The sequence below is a fragment of the Narcine bancroftii genome, chromosome 4, assembly GCF_036971445.1.
Source record: "Narcine bancroftii isolate sNarBan1 chromosome 4, sNarBan1.hap1, whole genome shotgun sequence".
In the NCBI taxonomy this organism is placed as follows: domain Eukaryota; kingdom Metazoa; phylum Chordata; class Chondrichthyes; order Torpediniformes; family Narcinidae; genus Narcine; species Narcine bancroftii.
In genome coordinates, this window is record NC_091472.1 from 238,330,086 (window position 1) to 238,350,539 (window position 20,454).

Below are 20,454 nucleotides of genomic sequence, written 5' to 3' on the forward strand. Positions count from 1 at the left end.
TTGCTCTCCGTATGCCTGTCCCGCGCTCTCAGGCCCTCAGACCGGCTGCTGCGTCCGAGAGGAAGGGGGAGGGGAGGGAAGGAACAAGCTCGGCTCCAGTGCCAGCTTTTGCGGACGCTTCTGGGCCAAGTTACCGGGGAACAAAATGGCGAGAATGCTGCAGGCTGTGTAGATTTTTTTGGGGGCGGTGGGGGCAGCCCAGCCCAGCCCACCTGCCAGGCTTTTGTGGGGGGTGGTGGTGGTGGCCGGACGGCTCGGGCAGCGCTGTTGGGGAAAGGCCCTGGGCAGCTTCCTAAGGTGAAGAAGATGGTCTCTGTAATTTAAAAAAAACAAATTGTTGCACCTCTTTTCTAATAGATTATTTACTGTATATTGGAAACTTCATTGCAAAATAAAGATTTAAACTGCAGTTGCTGGAAATGTGTAATAAGAAAAAACAAAATTGCTGGAAGCAGACAGAAACACCTGAATGCAAAACGTTGTTCTCTCACCGCAGCTCCCAGTAGAAACTACTATTGGAACATTGGGAACCATGTACCGTGGTTGAAACTTAATTGGAGAGGAGGGGCAGAGTAAATGCTTAGAACCGTGTTCAGAACTTACCATGTTAACTTCTCATTTATGATTCAATATGTATTTAAACTGGGGTGTATTCAGAATGTTTCTTATCCCTTTTCCAACCCTATGTAACTCTTTTCCTGTTGAACCATGTGGATTTGTCAAATGGTCCTGTGAACGAATTAGATCCAGATATCAGAAATTTATTGTCATGAGCATGTGTCACAAAATTTGTTTTGTGGCACCATTACTGTCGCAAAATGTTGATAAATTACATTTTAAAAAATTAGTGTAAAAGAAGAAAAAAGTGAGGTAGTGTCTGTGGTTCATTGTCCATTCAGACATCTAATGACAAGAGGAGAAGAATCTTTTTGTAACATTGGATGTTCGTACCTCCTTCCTGATGGTAGGTAGCAGTGAGAAGAGGGCATGGTCTGGATGATGAGGGTTTTTGAGGATAGAAGCTGCTTTAGACAACGCCTCTTGTCGATGTACTTAATGGAGTGAAGACTGATGCCCATAATGACACTGGACTAATTTCCTGTCCTGTGCACTGGCACCTCATGCAACCAGTCAGAATGTTCTCCATGATACACCTGTAGAAATTTGCAAGTCTTTGGTGACATACCAAATCTCCTCAAACTCCTTACGAAGCAGATGGGAACCTCCAACTTCAACAATGAGAGATTGAAAATGTCTGAATACTCCATTAGTTGGCTGGCACAGATTTTCAGTACCCATCCAGGTACGCCATCAGGGTCCGATGCTTTGTAAGGGTTCACCCACTTGAAAGATGTTGGCCTCTCAGACCGATATCACAGGGTCGTCAGTAGAGATTCTCATGAGTACCGTTGAATTCTTTTCAAAGTGAGCAGAAAAGGTGTTCAGCTCATCAAGTAGTCAAGCATCACAGCCATTTATGTTAGGCTTCGGCTTGTAGGATGTAATGGCCTCCAAACCCTGTATATGACTTTTTCTAGCTTCCTTTGAGTTTGGGTAAGATAGCCTTCCATAGATCGTACCTGGACTTCCTCTAGAGATCTGGATTACTGTTCTTAGACACCATTGACCCAGGTTCCAAATCTTTTGATTCATCCACATCTTTTGGTTGGGGTACTCATGGTATATGCACGTGGGCACACACTCATCCACACACATTCTGATGAAGACAGTGACAGTGGTGGCATATTCATTCAAGTTTGAAGATGAGTTCTTGAATATAGTTCAGTCCACCAATTTAAATTAGTACTGCAGGTGTTCCTCCACCTCCCTCGGCTATCCTTTCACTGTCTTCACCATTGGTGCTGTAGTGCTCAGTCTCTGCTTGTACACCAGGAGTAAAGGTAATCAGTTGCCAAAGAGCAGATACGGTATGACTAGGTCGGTGTTGTTGATGATGGTGTAGCAGTGGTCAAGTGTGTTGGCTCTTCTGGTTGTGCACGTAATCTGCTAGTGATAGTTTGTCAGACTTCTTCAGGCTTCCTTGGTTGAAGTCCCCTACATCAGGGTGTGCTGTGTTTATAGTGCCCAGCCCCTCCTGTGCCAGCCTGTTGTTAGCCTGGGGTGGAATAAACACAGCAAGATAGTGGCAGAGAACTCCCTTGGCAGATCGAATGGAAGACATTTGATTGCCATATATTCCAGGTTGTGGTAGCTGAACTGGTACATTGGTGCACCACGATGAATTGATTCATTGTAGTGCATAAAAAAAGGGGCGGGAGGAATCAAACTTTAGTTACAATGAGTTTTTTTTAAAGAGTGACATTTTGCCACTTAAATCAGAGTGTAAAATGTTGGCTCCCTTGATTGAAAGTCATGGGTTTGTTTGTGTGCGGATCTTTTAAAAACAAGGTAGGAAATTGTAAATTAAGATCTTAAAATTTGTGGGATGACTTTCTGATTTCCTTTCATCTTGATAAACCCCATCCGAATCAGAAATTACTGTGATGAACATGTCACAAAATTCCTTGTTTTGCAGCCGCAAATATTACTACGATATACATCATTAAAAATATAAATTAGTGCAAGAGAAGAGAGTGTGGTAGTGTCTGTGTTTCATTGTTCATTCAGAAATCTGGTGGCAGGGGGAAAGAAGCTAACCTTCTGCTGCTGGATGTTCATCTTCAAGATATTGTTCCTCCTTCCCAATGGTCGCAGTGAAAAGAGGGCATGACATGGGTGATGAGGGTCCATGAGGATAGTGCTGCTTTCTTAAAACATAACTCTTGTAGACGTCCTTGATAGAGTGAAGAGTGATGCCCATTATGGCGCTGGTCGAGCTGTCCTCCGTACCAGAAAATGAGTGCTCTCTAAGGTAGACCTGTAGAAATTTGCACGGATGTTTGTGATATAATGAATCTCCTCAGACTTCGCACTTTACCGCCACTGGCGAGTCTTCTTCATGATTGCATCGACGTGGAAAGCCCCAGGAGAGATCTTCAGAGATGTTCTTAACCCTTTCTGTTTCTGACCACTCGATGAGGACTGGCTTGTGTTTTGATTTCCCCCTCCTGAAGTCCACAATCAGTTCCTTAGCTTTACTAACATTGAGTACAAGGTTTTTGTGACACAATTCAACCAGCTAATCTATCTCCTGTGCAATTCCTTATTGTCGTCTGTGATTCTGCTGATGACAGTGGTGTCATCAGTAATTTTTAGATGACATTTGAATTGTTCCCAGTCACACAATCATGGGCTAGAGTGTGTAGAGCAGTGGGCTAAGCATGTGCCTGTGTTGATTGTCAGTGAGAAGAAGTTGTTTCTCATTCATAATGACTGGTCTTCCAATGAGGAAGTTAAGGATCCAGTTGCAGAGGGGAGTGCAGACGCCCAGTTTTTGCAGCTTATTGGCTAGCAATGAGGGTGTGATGGTATTGAAAGTTGAGCTGTAGTCGATGAGTAGTAGCTTAATATATGCGTTGCTCTTTTCTTGGTAATGCAGAGCTGAGTGGAGAACAGGAGATGTTGTTCAGCTATTGTGACAGCAGGCAAATTGCAGTGTGTCCAGGTATTTACTTGGGTATGAGTTAATTCTGGGGATAACCATATACTCAAAGCATATAGTACTCGAGCTGGCAGAGTCCGCAAGCATTGAATCCATGCTGCTGAAGACCCAACTGCGCTGGGTGGGTCACGTCTCCAGAATGAAGGACCATCGCCTTTCCAAGTTCGTGTTCTATGGCGAGCTCTCCACTGGCCACCGAGACAGGGGTGCACCAAAGAAGAGGTACAAGGACTGCTTAAAGAAATCTCTTGGTGCCTGCCACATTGACCACTGCCAGTGGGCTGATCTCGCCTCCAACCGTGCATCTTGCGCCTCACAGTTCAGCGGGCAGCAACCTCCTTTGAAGAAGACCGCAGAGCCCACCTCACTGACAAAAGACAAAGGAGGAAAAACCCAACACCCAACCCCAACCCACCAATTTTCCCTTGCAACCGCAGCAACCGTGCCTGCCTGTCCCGCATCGGACTTGTCAGTCACCAACAAGCCTGCAGCAGACGTGGACATACCCCTCCATAAATCTTCATCCGCGAAGCCAAGGCAAAGAAGAAGAAGATAATCGCGGTAGATGTGAGTGCTACTGGGCAATAGTCATTAAGCCTGCTCACTGGTCTTGTGCACAGGTATGATTGATTCCCTTTTGAAGCAGGTAGGAACCTCCGACTGCAGCAATGAAAGATTGAAACCAAAGTATTTGTTACCAGTTTTCAAAAATGTGAACCCCTTTGGAATTCACATGTTGTCACTTAAGGCTAAAATTTAAATTATTTCCAGTGGGTGTGTTTCTGTTTTTTAAAACTCCATTCACCATTTATTTTGGAAGCTTGCATGTAAATGTTTGACTAATTTTGACCTTAGAAGTAAATTAATTGAATTATTTTGATGCTGATTTAAAAATCCTCTGGTAGGAGGGTTTTCAAAAATGTTTTATTCACAAGTGGTAGTTGCATTCAATTTTCTTTTTGGTTTTGTTCCTTTGAATATAAATATGAAAATGGCTCTTAGTTGTATTAGTTTGTATCAGTCAGCGCACAGGAAAATAACAAGAAGAGGTGTTTCATTGGAGATATTTCATGTTGTATTTTTGATTGTAGACCATTACTGTTAAAATCAATTAATGCAAGTTATTTGATGTTTACATAGACTTAAAAGTATGCTGTTGTAATGTGTGAAATTAATATTGTCTGGTATCTTAAAACTTGGAATTTTTACTTATTAAAAGTAACTACAATAAGTTGTTGATATGGATTTGAATTAAGTTTCAAATTTTTCATTGTTGACCTGCCTTGTATCCACTCTCCAGAATATGATGGCTTAGATCAGCAGTTCAAAATTTGGAGCACATGTACAAGTATTAGGGTTATACATTTATGGCTAGCTCTGAATTTATAAATTTTAAATTTACACATACAGCACGGTCACAGGCCATTTTGGCCCACGAGCCCGTGCCGTCCAATTTATACCCAATTAATCTATACACTCGATACGTTTTGAATGGTGGGAGGAAACCAGAGACTCTGGGAAAACCCACACAGACATGGGGAGAATGTACAAACTCATTATAGACAGCATGGGATTCGAGCCCCTGTCCTCATCGCTGGCGCTGTAAAGGCGCTGTGCTAACCGCTCGGCCAACCGTGCCGCCCTTGAAGAGACAGAGCCCTAAGTATCATAAATTTCATAGGTTGTTTGGTGTTGGTTTATTGGACCACTAAAAAACAAATGTAGAAATTTATAATAGATTTTTTTCAAGTGCTTCAACATCAAATTTTGAAACCTGATTAAAACTAAATGTAGTACCTAGGAACCACACTCAATTAAAGACAATTTAAAACTGTAAACCTGTTAAATATGTGTCCTTTTTTTGCGCATGCATGATATCCCTATGTTTTCATCTATGCAAATATTTGATATTTTGTAGCTGAGAAGTCAGCATATTTACTAGTACATGCGAAGAGCTTTTGATAACTTTATACATTTTAATTTCCATCCCCCTTTCCACAGATTATATGGGGCTGAGATGTGAAGCTGTGCTGTATTTTATCAATATTTTGGTATTCTGTCAGTATGTGTCTCCGTGTGTAAAGCAAATTTTGTGTCATCAAATTTGTCATTTGTGGGTCTCAGAAACCCATGCAATGAAAACGAGTCTACCTTGATTTAAAGTTTTTTTAAAAAAAAACCTACGTGTAAGCTGTTGAAAATGTTATAAAGTTTTTTTTTCTTGGAAAAGACTCCCTGATTTTCGTGAGCTATTATAAATATTTCTATTTGTGCATGCCTTCTCAGTGAATTATTTTTGTGAGTAGTCTGACAAGAGTTGATGACTATGCAGGAGAAAGAAAGGGTGTGATTAACGAAGAATGCTTGATTGTCAGGGTGCACATAAAATGTTCTAGTCAGTCTTCATCCTGTGGCATGCCATTGTTCTGCATCTGGGAAGAGGTCAGTGGCTGTGTGCTAATCTTGTAGATGTAGTATCAATGGCATGAATATTGTGGCATGAAGACATTAAAATTGGCCTGTGCCCATTTCAATTCTGTGCCCCACTGTCAAACCAAGGCCACCTGTAAATTGGAGAGTCAACCCCAAATATTCTGCCTGGGGACTCTCCAACCAGATGGCATTAATATCGACTTCTCTGGTTTCTGCTAGCCCACTCCTTGTCCTCCCTCTCTTTCCTATCCCTCTCTTCTTTCCTCCAACTTTCCACCCTTTCCCTCTCCATTCACAGAGCCATTCCCCCACCCTCCCGTTGGCTGGTGTGCCCTCCCTCCCTTGTCCACCTATTACCTCATGCCTGTGGGACTGTGCTCCTTCTCCCCCTCCATTTTGTTCAGGTTCCTGCCTACGTTTTACTCATCCTGATGAATCACTCAAGCCCAAAACATTTGCTATCTAAAGAACACTGTTTGACCTGCTGAGTTTCTCCAACTTTGTGTGTTTACTTCAATCATGGTGTCTGCAGTTTTTCGTGTTTAATTCTTGACCTGTGCCTGCCTTTTTGCCCAAATGTGTTTCCATTGTCCTTCTTGGAAAGATTGTGAAGCCGGTCTCTTATAAGACAAGGAGAAAAACAAGTAGATAGTTTACCTCCACCAAGAAACTATTTTCTTTGTGTTATTACAAACAACTTGGGATTTTGTGGTCAAGATCAATACCAGAATGGAACATGGACATCAAAAAAATAAAATGAGGTTGATGAGGATTTGACCTTGATGTAGCAAATTACTAGGCTTCTATAAAAATGTTATTTATGCATGTATACTTGCTTTGCATGCCTTTTAAAGAAATAATATTCTTTTACCCAATTATTCACTTTCTAAGTTCCAGTATGGCATTTCTCCTAATTCTGCTTCTTGATTCACATAAATTTATGGTGCAGAGCATTTTACAGTGCTTCACATACGCGAAGGACTTCCAATCAATAGAAGTCAAAAGTGTACTATCCTCTACTTTTCAAATCACTGTTTTTGCTAGGAAACATTACAGTTTATTACAAGCAAAGTATTAGACAGAATAGTGGTAAGGAATGGAGAGGGGGAACCAGTTCCTTTTAAAAATGCAATTTTAAGATTTTTGTACTGCTTTACAGCCAGATGGGAATGAATGAATGCATGAGATAATATACATGGTGTAATGTCAGTGCAACTTCCTGTTCTCTCCCTATGTTTGTATAACATTCTTTTGAATGTTTTATCACATGAATGGATGTTTTGAGTAGAAAATGCTCACTGATCAACAAATTAGCACCTAGAAAGGAGAGAAACATGATTAATATTTCATTCAGCAGTACTAGAAGTCAGTGTCACTCACTGACTTCTTTGTGGTTATTTTTCATCTGTATGTGTTGCCACCTGTTCAGTCATTGAAAGCAAGCCCAAGTAAGGTTGGTCCTGGTCCTCATCTGCAATTACACCACGTTGTAGGAGTGACTTTTTGATAGGATCTTTACAATTTATCCCCTTCCTTACCTTAGATCAAGAAATACCATAACTTAGTTGAACCTACAAACAATACTAATCAAGAAATTCCTTGATTTCATTTATATCCAAAAATGTTTTGATCCTCAGCCGTGAATGTTTAGTCAGAGGAATTGTAACCCTCCAGGGTAGAGACTTGAGAAGATGTACATCCTTCTGGAGAAAAAAATCACCCAGACTTTTTTAAAATAATTTTTTATTTTTCACGCTGTGAACCATATCAACCAAAACATATACAAACGTTTCTCATTAAACATACACAGTGGCATTTTCTCCCCTATTTTTCCCCCCTACCTTCCCTCTCCCCTTCCCACCCCCCTCCAAAACCAACCAATATTCAACCTACACAATACAATAGAACCATTAAACAATGTCATCACACAATGAAAAATAAGCAAGAAAAATGTGTCATCTACTTTTACACACTGGATCAAGTCGTTTTGTCTTCTTATCATTTTAGGGGGTGGAGGTCCAAGGCAAGCCCTCTCTGTTATGTTCCATGTATGGTTCCCAAATTTGTTCAACTAATATGACTTTATTTTTTAAATTATATGTTATTTTTTTTAATGGAATATATTTATTCATTTCCATGTACCATTGCTGTATTCTCAGGCTTTCTTCCATTTTCCAAGTTGACATTATACATTTTTTTTTGCTACTGCTAAGGCTATCATAATAAATCGTTTTTGCGCTTTATCCAATTTGAGGCCTAATTCCTTACTACTTATATTACTTAGAAGAAAGATCTCTGGAATTTTTGGTATTTATTTTTTGTCATTTTATTTAATATCTGATTTAGATCTTCCCAAAACATTTTCACTTTCTCACATGCCCAAATTGCATGTACTGTTGTTCCCGTTTCCTTCTTACAGTGAAAACATCTATCTGATAATGTTGGATCCCATTTTTTAAAAACTTTTGGGGCATGATATGTAACTGTGTAACCAATTATACTGTATCATGTGTAACCTTGTGGTTATTATATTCTTCATAGTTCCAGAACTTAACTTTTCCCCTGTTTCATTTTTTATAGGAACATAGGAAGTAGGAACAGGAGTAGACCAAAAATGGCCCATCTAACCGAATCTAACCGAATTTATCTAACCGAATTTTAAATATGTTTAATGAAGCAGTCTCAACCACTTCCCTGGATAGAGAATTCCAAACATTCACTACTCTCTGGGAAAAACTATTTTTCCTCATCTCTGTCCTAAATCTACTCCCCCGAATCTTGAGACTGTGTCCTCTCGTTTTAGTTTCCCCGGCCAGCTCAAAAAACCTTCCTACATCTATCCTATCCATGCCCTTCATAATCCTATATGTTTCTATAAGATCTCCTCTCATTCTTCTGAACTCGAGTGAATACAATCCTAGACGATTTAATCTTTCATCATAAGTCAACCCCTTCATTCCAGGATCAACCTAGTAAACCTCCTCTGGACAGTCTCCAAAGCCAGTATATCCTTCCTCAAATATGGAGACCAGAACTGGACACAGAACTCTAGGTGCGGTCTCACCAGTACCTTGTACAGTTGCAAAATTACCTCCCTACTCCTGAATTAAATTCCTCTAGCGATGAAGGCCAACATTCCATTTGCCTTCTTAATAACCTGCTGCACCTGAAAACTAACTTTTTGCAATTCGTGCACAAGCACCCCCAAGTCCCTCTGCACAACAGCATGCTGTAGTTTTTCACCATTTAAATAATATTCAGCTCTTATTTTTCTTGCCAAAGTGGATAACTTCACACTTACTAACATGGTACTCCATCTGCCAGACCTTTTCCCACTCATTCAGCTTAACTATATCCCTCTGCAGACTGTCCACATCCTCATTACAATTTGCTCTTCCACTCAATTTGGTGTAATCCGCAAACTTGGCTACACCACATTTTGTCCCCTCAATGTAAATAATGAACAGTTTTTGAGCATAGCACCGACCCCTGCGGCACCCCACTTACCACTCTCTGCCAACCTGAAAAACTCCAACTTATCCCGACTCTCTGTCTCCTGTCAGACAACCAATTTTCGATCCATGCCAATATACTTCCACTTTCCTGTAACTTACTGATAAATCTCTTGTGCGGCACCTTATCAAATGCTTTCTGGAAATCCAAATATACAACATCAACCTGTTCCCCTCTATCCACCGCACCTATTATATCCTCAAAGAATCCTAACAAGTTTGTTAAACAAGATCTTCCCTTTCTAAAACCATGCTGCGTCTGCCTGATTGAACCCTTACATTCCAAAAGTTTCACTATTTCATCTTTAAGCATTTACAGACGTCAAGCTAATTGGCCGATAATTTCCAGTCTTCTGCCTACATCCCTTCTTAAAAAGTGGCGTGACATTTGTTGTCTTCCAGTCTGTCGGGACCTGCCCAGAATCCAAGGAATTTTGGTATATGACCACCAATGCATCAACTATAACTTCTGCCATTTCCTTCAGAACCCTTGGATGCATATCATCAGGACCAGGTGATTTGTCTAGCTTTAGTCCCATTAGTTTATCCATCACTACTTCCTTTGTAACAACTATTTTATCAAGGCCCTCCCCAACATTCGCATCCTTAACTCCGCACTTGGGCATGCTGGATGTGTCTTACACCGTGAAGACTGACACAAAATATTTGTTCAATGCCTCGGCCATTTCCTCATTTTTTGCTACCAGTTTTGCGTTCTCATCCTCCAAGGGTCCTATGTTATCTTTATGTTTAAATCCTTTTCCCACATTTGTTTGGGTTTATAGCTTATTTCATCATTTTCCTTATCTTGCAGCTTAATGTACATGTTCGTTATAAATCTTTTAATTATCATTGTGTCTGTAATCACATATTCAAAGCTGCTTCCTTCTGGTAATCTCAGTCTGTTTCCCAATTTATCCTTTAAATAAGATTTCAATTGATGATATGCAAACATTGTACCATGAATTATTCCATATTTGTACTTCAACTGTTCAAATGTTAATAAATTATTTCCCAAAAAACAATTTTCTATTCTTTTGATTCCTTTTCTCTCCTATTCTCTAAAGGAAAGGTGATCTATTGTAAAGGGGATTAGCGGATTTTGCATCAATAGTAATTTTGGTATTTGGTAATTTGTTTTGTTTTCCTTTCTAAGTGGATCTTCTTGAGTAAATGAGGCAGTACTGGTGAGCTTTTATATTGCACCAACTTTTCATCCCACTTATAAAGTACATTTTCTAGTACCTTCTCCCCTATTTTATCTAGCTCTATCTTGGTCCAATCTGGTTTTTCCCTTGTCTGATAAAAATCTGATAGATACCTTAATTGTGCTGCTCTATAATAATTTTTAAAGTTTGGTAACTGCAAACCACCTTGGTTGTACCTCTCTGTTACTTTATCTAACGCTATCCTCTGTTTCCCCCTTTCCATATGAATTTCCTTATTATTCTCTTTAGTACATGAAATAATTTCTCTGTTAAGGGAATTGAAATAAGCATTGTATCCTTGGGAAGACATTCATTTTAATGCAATTTACCCTCCCTAACAACGTTTGTGGTAATTCTTTCGAATGTTCTAAGTCTTCCTGCAATTTCTTTATTAGTGGCTGATAATTTAGTTTGTACAGGTGGCTTAAGTTATTATCTAACCTAATACCTAGGTATTGGATTGCTTGTGTTTGGCATTTAAATGGTGATTCTTTTTTAAATTCTGTATAATCCGCGTTACTCGTTGGCATCATTTCACTTTTATTTGCGTTGATCTTGTACCCCAATATTTCTCCATACTCCTTCAATTTCTTATGTAATTCTTTTATTGATATTTCTGGTTCTGTTAAGTATACTATGATATCATCTGCAAATAAACTGATTTTATACTCCTCCTTTATCTTTATCTCTTTTATTTTCTGTTCTTATCAGTTCTGCCAATGGTTCTATTGCTAAAGTGAACAGTGAGGGGGATAATCGACATCCCTGTCTCGTTGACCTACTTAATTTAAATTGGTTCAATACATATCTATTTACTGTCATCTTCGCCAATGGTCCATTATATAATGCTTTAATCCAATTAATATATTTTTCTGGTAGATTGAACCTCTGTAATACTTTAAATAAATAATTCCATTCTACTCTGTCAAAGGCTTTTTATGTGTTTAAAGCAACAGCCACTTTTGGCTTCTTATTTCCTTGAACTGCATGAATTAGATTAATAAGTTTACAGACATTATCTGCTGTTCGTCTTTTCTTAATAAATCCAGTTTGATCTTGTTTTACTATTTTTGGTACACAATCAGCAATCTGCATGCTAATAATTTCACTATTATTTTAAAATCTGAATTAAGTAGAGATATTGGTCTATATGATGCTGGTGTTAGTGGATCCTTCCCCGTCTTTGGTATTACTGTTAATTATTGCTCTTTTACATGAATCTGGCAAGTTTTGTGTTTCTTCTATCTGGTTCATTACTTCCAGGAGAGGAGGAATTAATAACTCTAAATGTTTTATAGAATTCATCCTCTCCAGGCATTTTATTGTTCAGCAGCTTTTTTAATATAACCTGTACTTCCTCTATTTCAAATGGTTTTATTAGTTTGTTTTTTTCCTCTTCTTGCAATTTCAGCAGTTCAATTTTAGCTAAAAACTCTTCTATTTTATCATCTTTCCCCTCCTTCTCAGTTTGGTATAATTGTTCATAAAATTCTTTAAAGTTCTCATTAATCTCCATTGGATTATATGTAATTTGTTTGTCCTTTTTCCTTGATGCCAATACAGTTCTTTTAGCTTGTTCTGTTTTAAGTTGCCAGGCTAATATTTTATGTTTTTTCTCCTAGTTCATAATACTTTTGCTTTATTTTCACTATGTTCTTCTCCAACTTGTATGTTTGTATTGTTTTACAAATATTTTATTTTTTTGTCTGCCAATTCTCTCTTTTCTGTTATATCATCCCTTTTTACTAATTCCTTTTCTGTACTTACTATCTCCCTTTCCAACTGTTCTATTTCCCGATTGTAGTCCTTTTTCATCTTAGTTACATAACTTATCTGCCCTCTAATGAAGGCTTTCATTTTATAAATATTTTGTATTTATTGAACTTTGTCTTTTCTTAACTTTTTTTCTTCTTTTCTGGAGAGGGCTGGTTTTACCCTACTGGCCACTACTCCATCACCCCCGTGTGACAATAGATCCTAAAATAAACCCATCCAGGCTGAGGGCAGAGTCTCTTGCTGCGATGCTAATTCCTCTCACGTTTATATAGCTCAATTACACAATCTCCCATTTTTCTAAGATTTCAGGATGATTAATCTATTGTTGGCAAATCCAATGTCTAGGATAGGCTGCACTAACTGCAAATATATCCACAAGATACAGACACCAAAATGCTGTAGCCTCACCAATACCTTGCATAATTGGAGCAAGATTGTATTTTCTCCAACTCCTTTGTATTAAAGGGTAATACATTTGTCTTCCAAGATGCTTGCTGAACCTTGCATTTTCATAAACCAGTGTCCAAGTTCTATGTGACCACATTCTCAATAGATCCTATAACAATCGTTTCCTAATTCTAAAAAAAAATTAAGCAGTACATTTTCGAATGCTAGAATAGCAATAGAACCATTTAAGTGCAGAAAGGTTTCCCATAAAGTGTTTGAATATAGTATTCATCCATTTGTGAAAAAAACACATGATACAGATGTAAAAAATGTTTAATAATAAAGACAACACTGCATTTATTCACTTTCAGGAAAACAATATTTGTGAGGTTGTTATTATGTTGGTAATTGGTTATTGAAGTTGATGTTATGTTAATTGTGAGTCTTCAGAATATTAAGAACCAGCTTTCAGAAGAGCAGCATTGAGCATGGAAATGGAAGCCTTCAAAGAATGATCTGATGAAAAGTATTTAAAGTGTGAATTCTGCTTTATCGTTAGCCACCTGATTGGTTTCCATCATTTCCTGCTTTCATTCAGGGTTCCAACATCCACAGTGTTTTGCTTTTATTTACTCTGATTAGTTTGTACAAATATACAGATATTCTGGGGTTTTTTTTGTGCAGTTAATCACTGAAATATAGTGGAAACAGAAATCAAGCAGTGAGATCAAGTTTCAGATTGTTTAACTGAAGATGCCAAAATTACTTTTTCATCCATGACTTAGAATACATTTTATTTGTACCACACACTGAATTGTGTTATCTTATTCACAAAGAGCTAGGTCCTGCAGTCTCAGCTCTAGAGTCCAAGGTTCACTTCGATGTGGAATTTGCACAATTCCCATGTAACCATGTGGGTTTCTTCTGGGTGCTCTGGTTTTCTCCCACATTTCAAAAGATATGCTGTAAATTGCCCTCAGGGTATAGGCGAGTGATATGATCTGGGGAGTTGATGAAAATGTGAGGAGAATAAACAAATTGGGATTCATGAAGGATTAGTGCAAATGAGAGGTTGAAGGTCAGTGTGTAAATGGCAGTCTGAAGGGCCTGTTTTCTTGCATTGTTCTGACTATAAAATTATAATCTTATTTTAAAATTATAAGTATTTGGAAATGGACAAATATTATGTTTTGTGATTAAGAGATGATTGAGAAAATAAGTTCCATTAAATTGCTCATGTGCTCTCCTCAGAAATGACCTGTGTGACGTGATTGAAAGCATACTCTGAACTCCACCCAAAGCATTTGCAGTCATATCTGAGAACAAATGCAATATTAATTTGATATAAAACTTTCCAATCATCTTGTTTGGAAACAACACCTATGCAGACATTATTCATGTATGGGATTAATAGTGAATTTTCTAACTGAATATTGGTTAAAGTGTTGGAAATATTTGCACAGATGATTTTGATTTGTAACTGAGGAGAGGTACTTCTTGATGTAATGTGATTTTTTTTTAAATCCTATCAGTGAGCCAATACAAAGAAGATTCAAGATTTTGAAAGGAACAGACAAATAGTGGATGGATTTTAGTGTAAGTAAAGACAAGAGAATTTACTTTGGTACAGTTATACATATGCAGGAAAGGTAGAAAATGCTGGAAATACTCAGTTGGTCAGGCTGCATATATGGAAAGAGATGCATTTCATGACAGACACCATTTGTAAGACTTGAAATGCTAACTGTATTTCTCTTTGACGATCTGAGTATTTTCTATATTTTAGATTTCCAGCATCTCCAGTTATTTTAATTTTTGATAAACATATACATACTGCAGAATGAAAAAAGCTTGAACAAAAATTTGAGATTATAAATTTCTATTCAACCGTTTTTCTTTTACACCATCTTGAACTTTCCAGAAGCCTTTTTTAGGAAGGACTGAATATAAAACTTGTATATTTTGTTCAGGTGTATGGTTCCTCATGTTTATGCAGACTAATCTATATCTCTTTCAATTCTAGATTTTTCTTTTACACTTGATTCAGGTTACATAGCCTGTCATCAATTAATTTTAACAATCTTCCAAGGTCTTCATTCCACGTCATGTGACTTGAGCAGAAGTGGTCCTGGAGAACTATTACATCGGGGTGGCCAAACTATGGCCACTGGACCATCTGCACCCTTTTGCCTCTTTTTAAACCCAAGGTGAATTTTAAAAATGAAGTGGAATATGGCCTGTTAGTACACGGTCTCTAACAATAAATTGCACTGTATCACATAATACAGGGATGGGCGAACCTTTTTGGTTTTGGGCTACATGCAGAAAAATATAACACTAGATGTTGCTGCCGTTTTGAGCAACTATTAGACCGACCGTTGAAATGTTACTCATCGATGAAAATGTTTGCCTCAGTTTAAAAAAAACATTTACCTCTGCTATTTGAATGAGTTTTAAAAAAAGTTTTATTGTACTGTATTCATTTAAATTAAAATGCCTATTATAATATGTGAGGACATCAATAAATCTGTAATGTCAACAGTTTAACCGTTCAGTTATTTTGATAGAAAATGAATTTCGGATGGTACTGGGGTTTTCTTGTCTAAAAACATTGTTTTTGTTGAAGTGTAACTGGTTGAAAAATATGGTGTAGCCCATGACTCTTTATATTTTTCAACATGTAGCCCAAAACCAAAAAGGTTTGGCCACCCCTGTACTATGTGATATTGTAAATTGAAAATGTTCCTTTAAAGACATCAGTATTCACCAATGTTTTTCCCAAGTAATCATGCACATAATGTTATGTTGATGGTAAACGTCAGCAGGATTATTCCATCATAAAGGAGCATTACAGCTTTTCATAAATAATCATTATTTATGACAGTACTCTTAACTGATAACCTTTCTGAATATTGCTGTAATTGGGAGCTGCCATTGCAGCATATTCTAAAAGGTTCATCCATTGTACTCAATGATTTGCCTTTCTCATTACTTTATGTATGTTGAATTGTTTTTATTGCCTTCTGCAGTCTTGAGTTCCTGTTCCATTCCTATTTCTATGCATTTTAGTTTTATTGTACAATTTTAAAAGTTAATTTCCATCTATCTATTTTCTATGGTTAAATTTTTCTACTTGATTATTTTTTTAACGAGTAAGCCATTTTTTTTCCCCAGTGGTTATTTCTGAGATGGAAGAAGATGTCAGTCAGGATGATATCAGTATTGAGAAGAGCCCAGCATTATTGGGATCAGACTCTGACATAACTGAGGATTCTGAGGCAGAGCGACAAGTTTTCCAGGTAAAATAAATGAAAGCTGAACAAAATATACCGCAGGAATATGATGCAGTCAGCACCTGTAAGAGTGGTTACAGATCTTTCCATAAACTGTCTGTGGAAAAGGTTGAGAATAAAGTAAATAATCATTTGAATCTGATGTAAGAGCTTGGCCAGATATTTCTAGCAGAAATGGTGCGTACAATCACACCATGTCCAAACATGTCCCTGGTTCTAATTACAAAGCTTAAGTGGTATCTGTGCTGGATGAGGCCTTTCCAGAAAGTTTTGGCAAAATGTGCCCACCTTAGTTATTTACATTTTAGAAGTCAGTGTCTAGCTCATACATATTTTAAAAAAAAAGTTGAGAATTTGTTTAAATATAGTTGTTTTTGTTTAGAGACAGAAATTAGCTTTTGTTTCTCTATAGTGCCAGTTGAAATCAGTGGCGAATATTTAACCTGGCTTCAAACCAGTTTTCTACAGCTAAAAATCTGGGAGATTACATTTGCAGCTTTGTTGCTGAACTCCAAGAGAAGTCGAGTAGCAGGACCTCTTGACGAATATTGCATTTATTATCTTCAGACCAAGTATTAAACAGAGACCAAGCCAAAATATGAGAGACAGTCACATGTAAAGCCATAATGAAAGAAAATGGCCAGATTTTGTCTGTAAATTGACAGTTCCACAGCAACAAACTGAGCAGAGTTACGCAGGAGACTGCAGTTGCTGGAATATGAGGGGAAACACAATCTGCTGGAAGAACTTAGTGGGTCAGCAGCATCAGTAGGAGAAAAATAATAACCTGTGGCGCTCTGCGCAGCTGGAGAAAGCACAGTCACCACACCAAAGGTCGTTAACTACTATTTATTTGAATTCAGTGTGCGCCCCTTTAAGGGCAGCACGGGCTCAGCCAACGTGGTGATGTTATAATCGCTGCCCAGGGAGTGCGCTGGAAGGGAGGTTGAAGTCAGGGAGAACTCCTGACGACGCCATCTTCCCATGGCTGCCCTGCCACGTGGCGATACACACGGGGCAGGTTCGCCATGTGAACGTGCACCGCCACACCACCCCCTCCAGAACCGGCTATGCGTCCCGCCGCTTTGGCAGCCAGCCCCGGCTCTTGGGAATGGTCGTCTGCACCAGCTGGGATAAGTCCAAATGAGCGGCTTTTAAGCAGTCCACAGTGAAAAGTTCCTCCTCCCCCCCCCCCCCCCCCTCCCACATCCAGGGTGAAAGTCCCACCCAATCACCGGAGAACCTTATACGGTCCTTCGTATGGGCGCTTCGTATGGGGCCCTCTGTGGTCCTCTCCGGACAAATACAAACCGCACCGCATCCAGTTCCTTGGGTCTACGGGATGGTCGGGTGCCGTGGTGTGATGGGGGTGAGTTGGCCAGTCTTTTGCGGAGGACAGCTAGCAGCTCTTCTTCTTTGGGCGTCGCATTGGCCTCCGGGTCAAAAATTTGCCTGGTAGGGAGAGTGGCGCGCTGCATGCCATCTCCGCTGACGAGGCTTGCAGGTCTTCCTTGGGCGCCGTTCTGATCCCGAGAAGGACCCAGGGTAACTAGTCTGTCCAGTCGGTCCGGAAAGTCTTGCCATCAGAGCGGACTTTAAGTGTCAGTGGAACCTCTCCACTAATCAGTTAAACTGTGGGTGGTAGGCCATGGTGTGGTGGAGTGTTAACCCAAAAGCTTCACCAGCTGAGTTCATAGCACAGAGGTAAATTGGGCACCTCTGTTGCTCATGATGTGTGCCAGCATGCCAAAACGAGCGACCCACTGGCTGACCAGGGCTCTGGCACACATCTCTGCCAACACCTCACGGACTGGGATGGCTTCCGGGTATCTCGCTGCTCTGTCCACTATCGTATAAAGGTAGCGCGACTCCTTGGACACCAGTAAGGGGCCCACGACATCCAAGTGAATGTGCTGGAACCTCTGCGTTGCCAAGTCGAAATGTTGGATAGGGGCCTACATGTGCCTGTGAATTTTAGAAGCCTGGCGCCTGGTGCAGTTCCGGGCCAACTCCGCCGCCTCTTTTGAGCCCTTGCCAGATGAATCATTGCTCCACCATCCTCACTGTTGCTTTTATTGAGGGATGAGTGAGATCGTGGATCGAGCCTATGACCCTCACCCTTCACTCCTGTGGAACTACTGGGCCAGTGGAGGTATCACAGAGCAGCACCTGAGGGGAGTCGGGTAGCCGGATATCCTGGAGGTGCAGACCCGAGATGGCTTTTCGGAGGGCTTGTGTATCGGCATTGTGCTGTTGGGCCTGCACCATTTGCGTGTAGTTGAGGCCGGGAGCTAACGTGTTGATGGCTGGGCGGGAGAGCGTGTCCGCGACCACCTTGTCTTTGCCCGCCCTGGGCCGTATGTCCGTGGTATATTCAGATACATAGGAAAGGTACCGCTGCTGTCTGGCGGACCACGGGTCCTTGGCTATAGCCAGTACTTGGGTGAGGGTCTTATGATCAGTGAAGACTGTGAAAGTTCTGCCCTCCAAGAAATAACGAAAGTGGCAAATGGCCAGGTGCAGCGCCAAGAGCTCCCAGTCAAATGTGCTGTATTTGAGCTCTGGCGACTGCAACTGCTTACTGAAAAAGGCCAGCGGGCGCCATTGCTGTTCCAGCCACTGTTCCAATACTCCCCTGACTGCCATAGCCGAAGTATCGACTGAAACCGGCGTGTGTGCTTCCGGCTGTGGGTGTACCAATAATGTCGCCCCGCCGAGAACCTGTTTTGTTGTGTTAAGACATCGTCCACCTCCTCCGACCAGGCTAGGGTCTTCTCCTTTGCCACAATCAGTGCGAACAGAGGGCACATGGTGCGGACAGCACTGGGGATGAATCTATGGTAGAAATTTACCATCCCCACAAATTCTTGTAGGCCTTTAAGGGTGGAGGGTTTGGGGAAACGCTGGACAGCTGCCACTTTCTCCAGTGCCGGAGCTGCCCCAGGTGCTAAGATGTGCTCCAGGAACTGCAATGTTTGTTTCCCAAACTGGCATTTGGCCTTGTTGAATGTGAGGCTAAACACTGCTAGCCGGGCGAACAGGGTACAGAGATGGGCCTTGTGCTCTTCACGGCTGTGGCTGGTGACCAGAATGTCACCCAGGTTGATAAAGACAATGTCCAAATCCCTACCTACCTCGTCCATGAGGCGCTGGAACGTCTGGGCAGAGCTCTTTAACCCGAACGGCATCCAGAGGAACACGAAAAGGCTGAAAGGGGTGATAATAGCAGTCTTTCCAACGTCGTCGGAGTGAACTGGGATCTGGTGGTATCCCCGCACTAAGTCGACCTTAGAAAAGAACTGCGAGCCGTGAAGGTTGGCTGAGAAGTCCTGGATATGAGGGACCGGGTACCTGTCTGGACTTGTGGCGTCGTTTAACCGCTTGTAGTCTCCGCAGGGCCTCCATCCGCCAGATGATTTCGGGGGCCATGTGCAGAGGCGCCACCCAGGCACTGTCCGACCGCCAGATGATGCTCAACTCCTGGAGCCTGGAGAATTCCTCCTTCACCTAATTCAATTTTCTGGTGGCAGCCATCTAGCTCTGGCGTGCAACGGGGGGCTTCGTGTGACGATGTGGTGGAACACTCCGTATCGGGGAAAGTGACATTGAACTGTGGCTCCAGGATGGCGGGAAACTCACTGAGAATCTCAGTGTTCTCGTCCTTGGCGGCGACTACTGCGGAAATTCTGGGCCTGTTGACATCCGCCATGCCCAGTCGCACTGAATGAAAAGTGCGGGCATTGAGCAGCCTCCTGCCCCTCAAGTCCACCAGCAGCCCGTGAGCCTTAGGAAGTTGGCCCCCAACAGCGCAGTGCCCACCAAGGCCAGCACGAACCTCCAGGTTAATTTTTCTTCCCCGATCTGTATCTGCGCTCCACAGGTGCCATAGGTCTTGATTGCGGAGCCATTGGCCGTCCGCAGGGTTGGACCGGGAGATCAGGTACAAGTCTCCAGCACTGTAGGGGGCAGGGCGCTCAGCTCGGCCCCTGAACCGACGGCCTGTGGATCTGTCTGTGAATTGAAGGAGGCCAACCATCCATCATTGGAGGCTGGCCTGGTCGTTTCCCTGAAAATTGTAGGGTTGGAAGCACTTATGGCTTGCGCTTCCCAGCACTGGTGGTAAAAGCACCATGTTCACTGGGTTTCCTCTGGCTTGTGCTTGGGGGCAGCCTGCAATCGATGGGGTCCCGCTCGTTTTCCTGCTTTGTGCCCCAGAGGGCATCTGCCCAGGCTGTGGCCTTATGGGGATCAGTGAAGTCCTCTTCAGAGAAATGTAGCTGGAT

General features: G+C 41.0%; 1 protein-coding gene across 4 annotated transcripts in view; it reads left to right on the forward strand.

The window, feature by feature from the left end:
• The window catches only part of carf (calcium responsive transcription factor), a 143,871-nt gene that overhangs the window by 14,442 nt on the left and 108,975 nt on the right, over nt 1-20,454 (forward strand). For 2 of the 4 annotated variants that reach the window (XM_069934427.1, XM_069934430.1), the window contains exons 2-4: nt 14,411-14,474; nt 14,902-15,085; nt 16,053-16,177. In XM_069934427.1, the coding sequence (XP_069790528.1) occupies nt 16,067-16,177 (111 nt within the window). In that variant the 5' untranslated portion in view covers nt 14,411-14,474; nt 14,902-15,085; nt 16,053-16,066. The remainder of the gene's footprint in view (nt 1-14,410; nt 14,475-14,901; nt 15,086-16,052; nt 16,178-20,454) is intronic. The other 2 variants (XM_069934428.1, XM_069934431.1) reach the window with 1 other exon arrangement.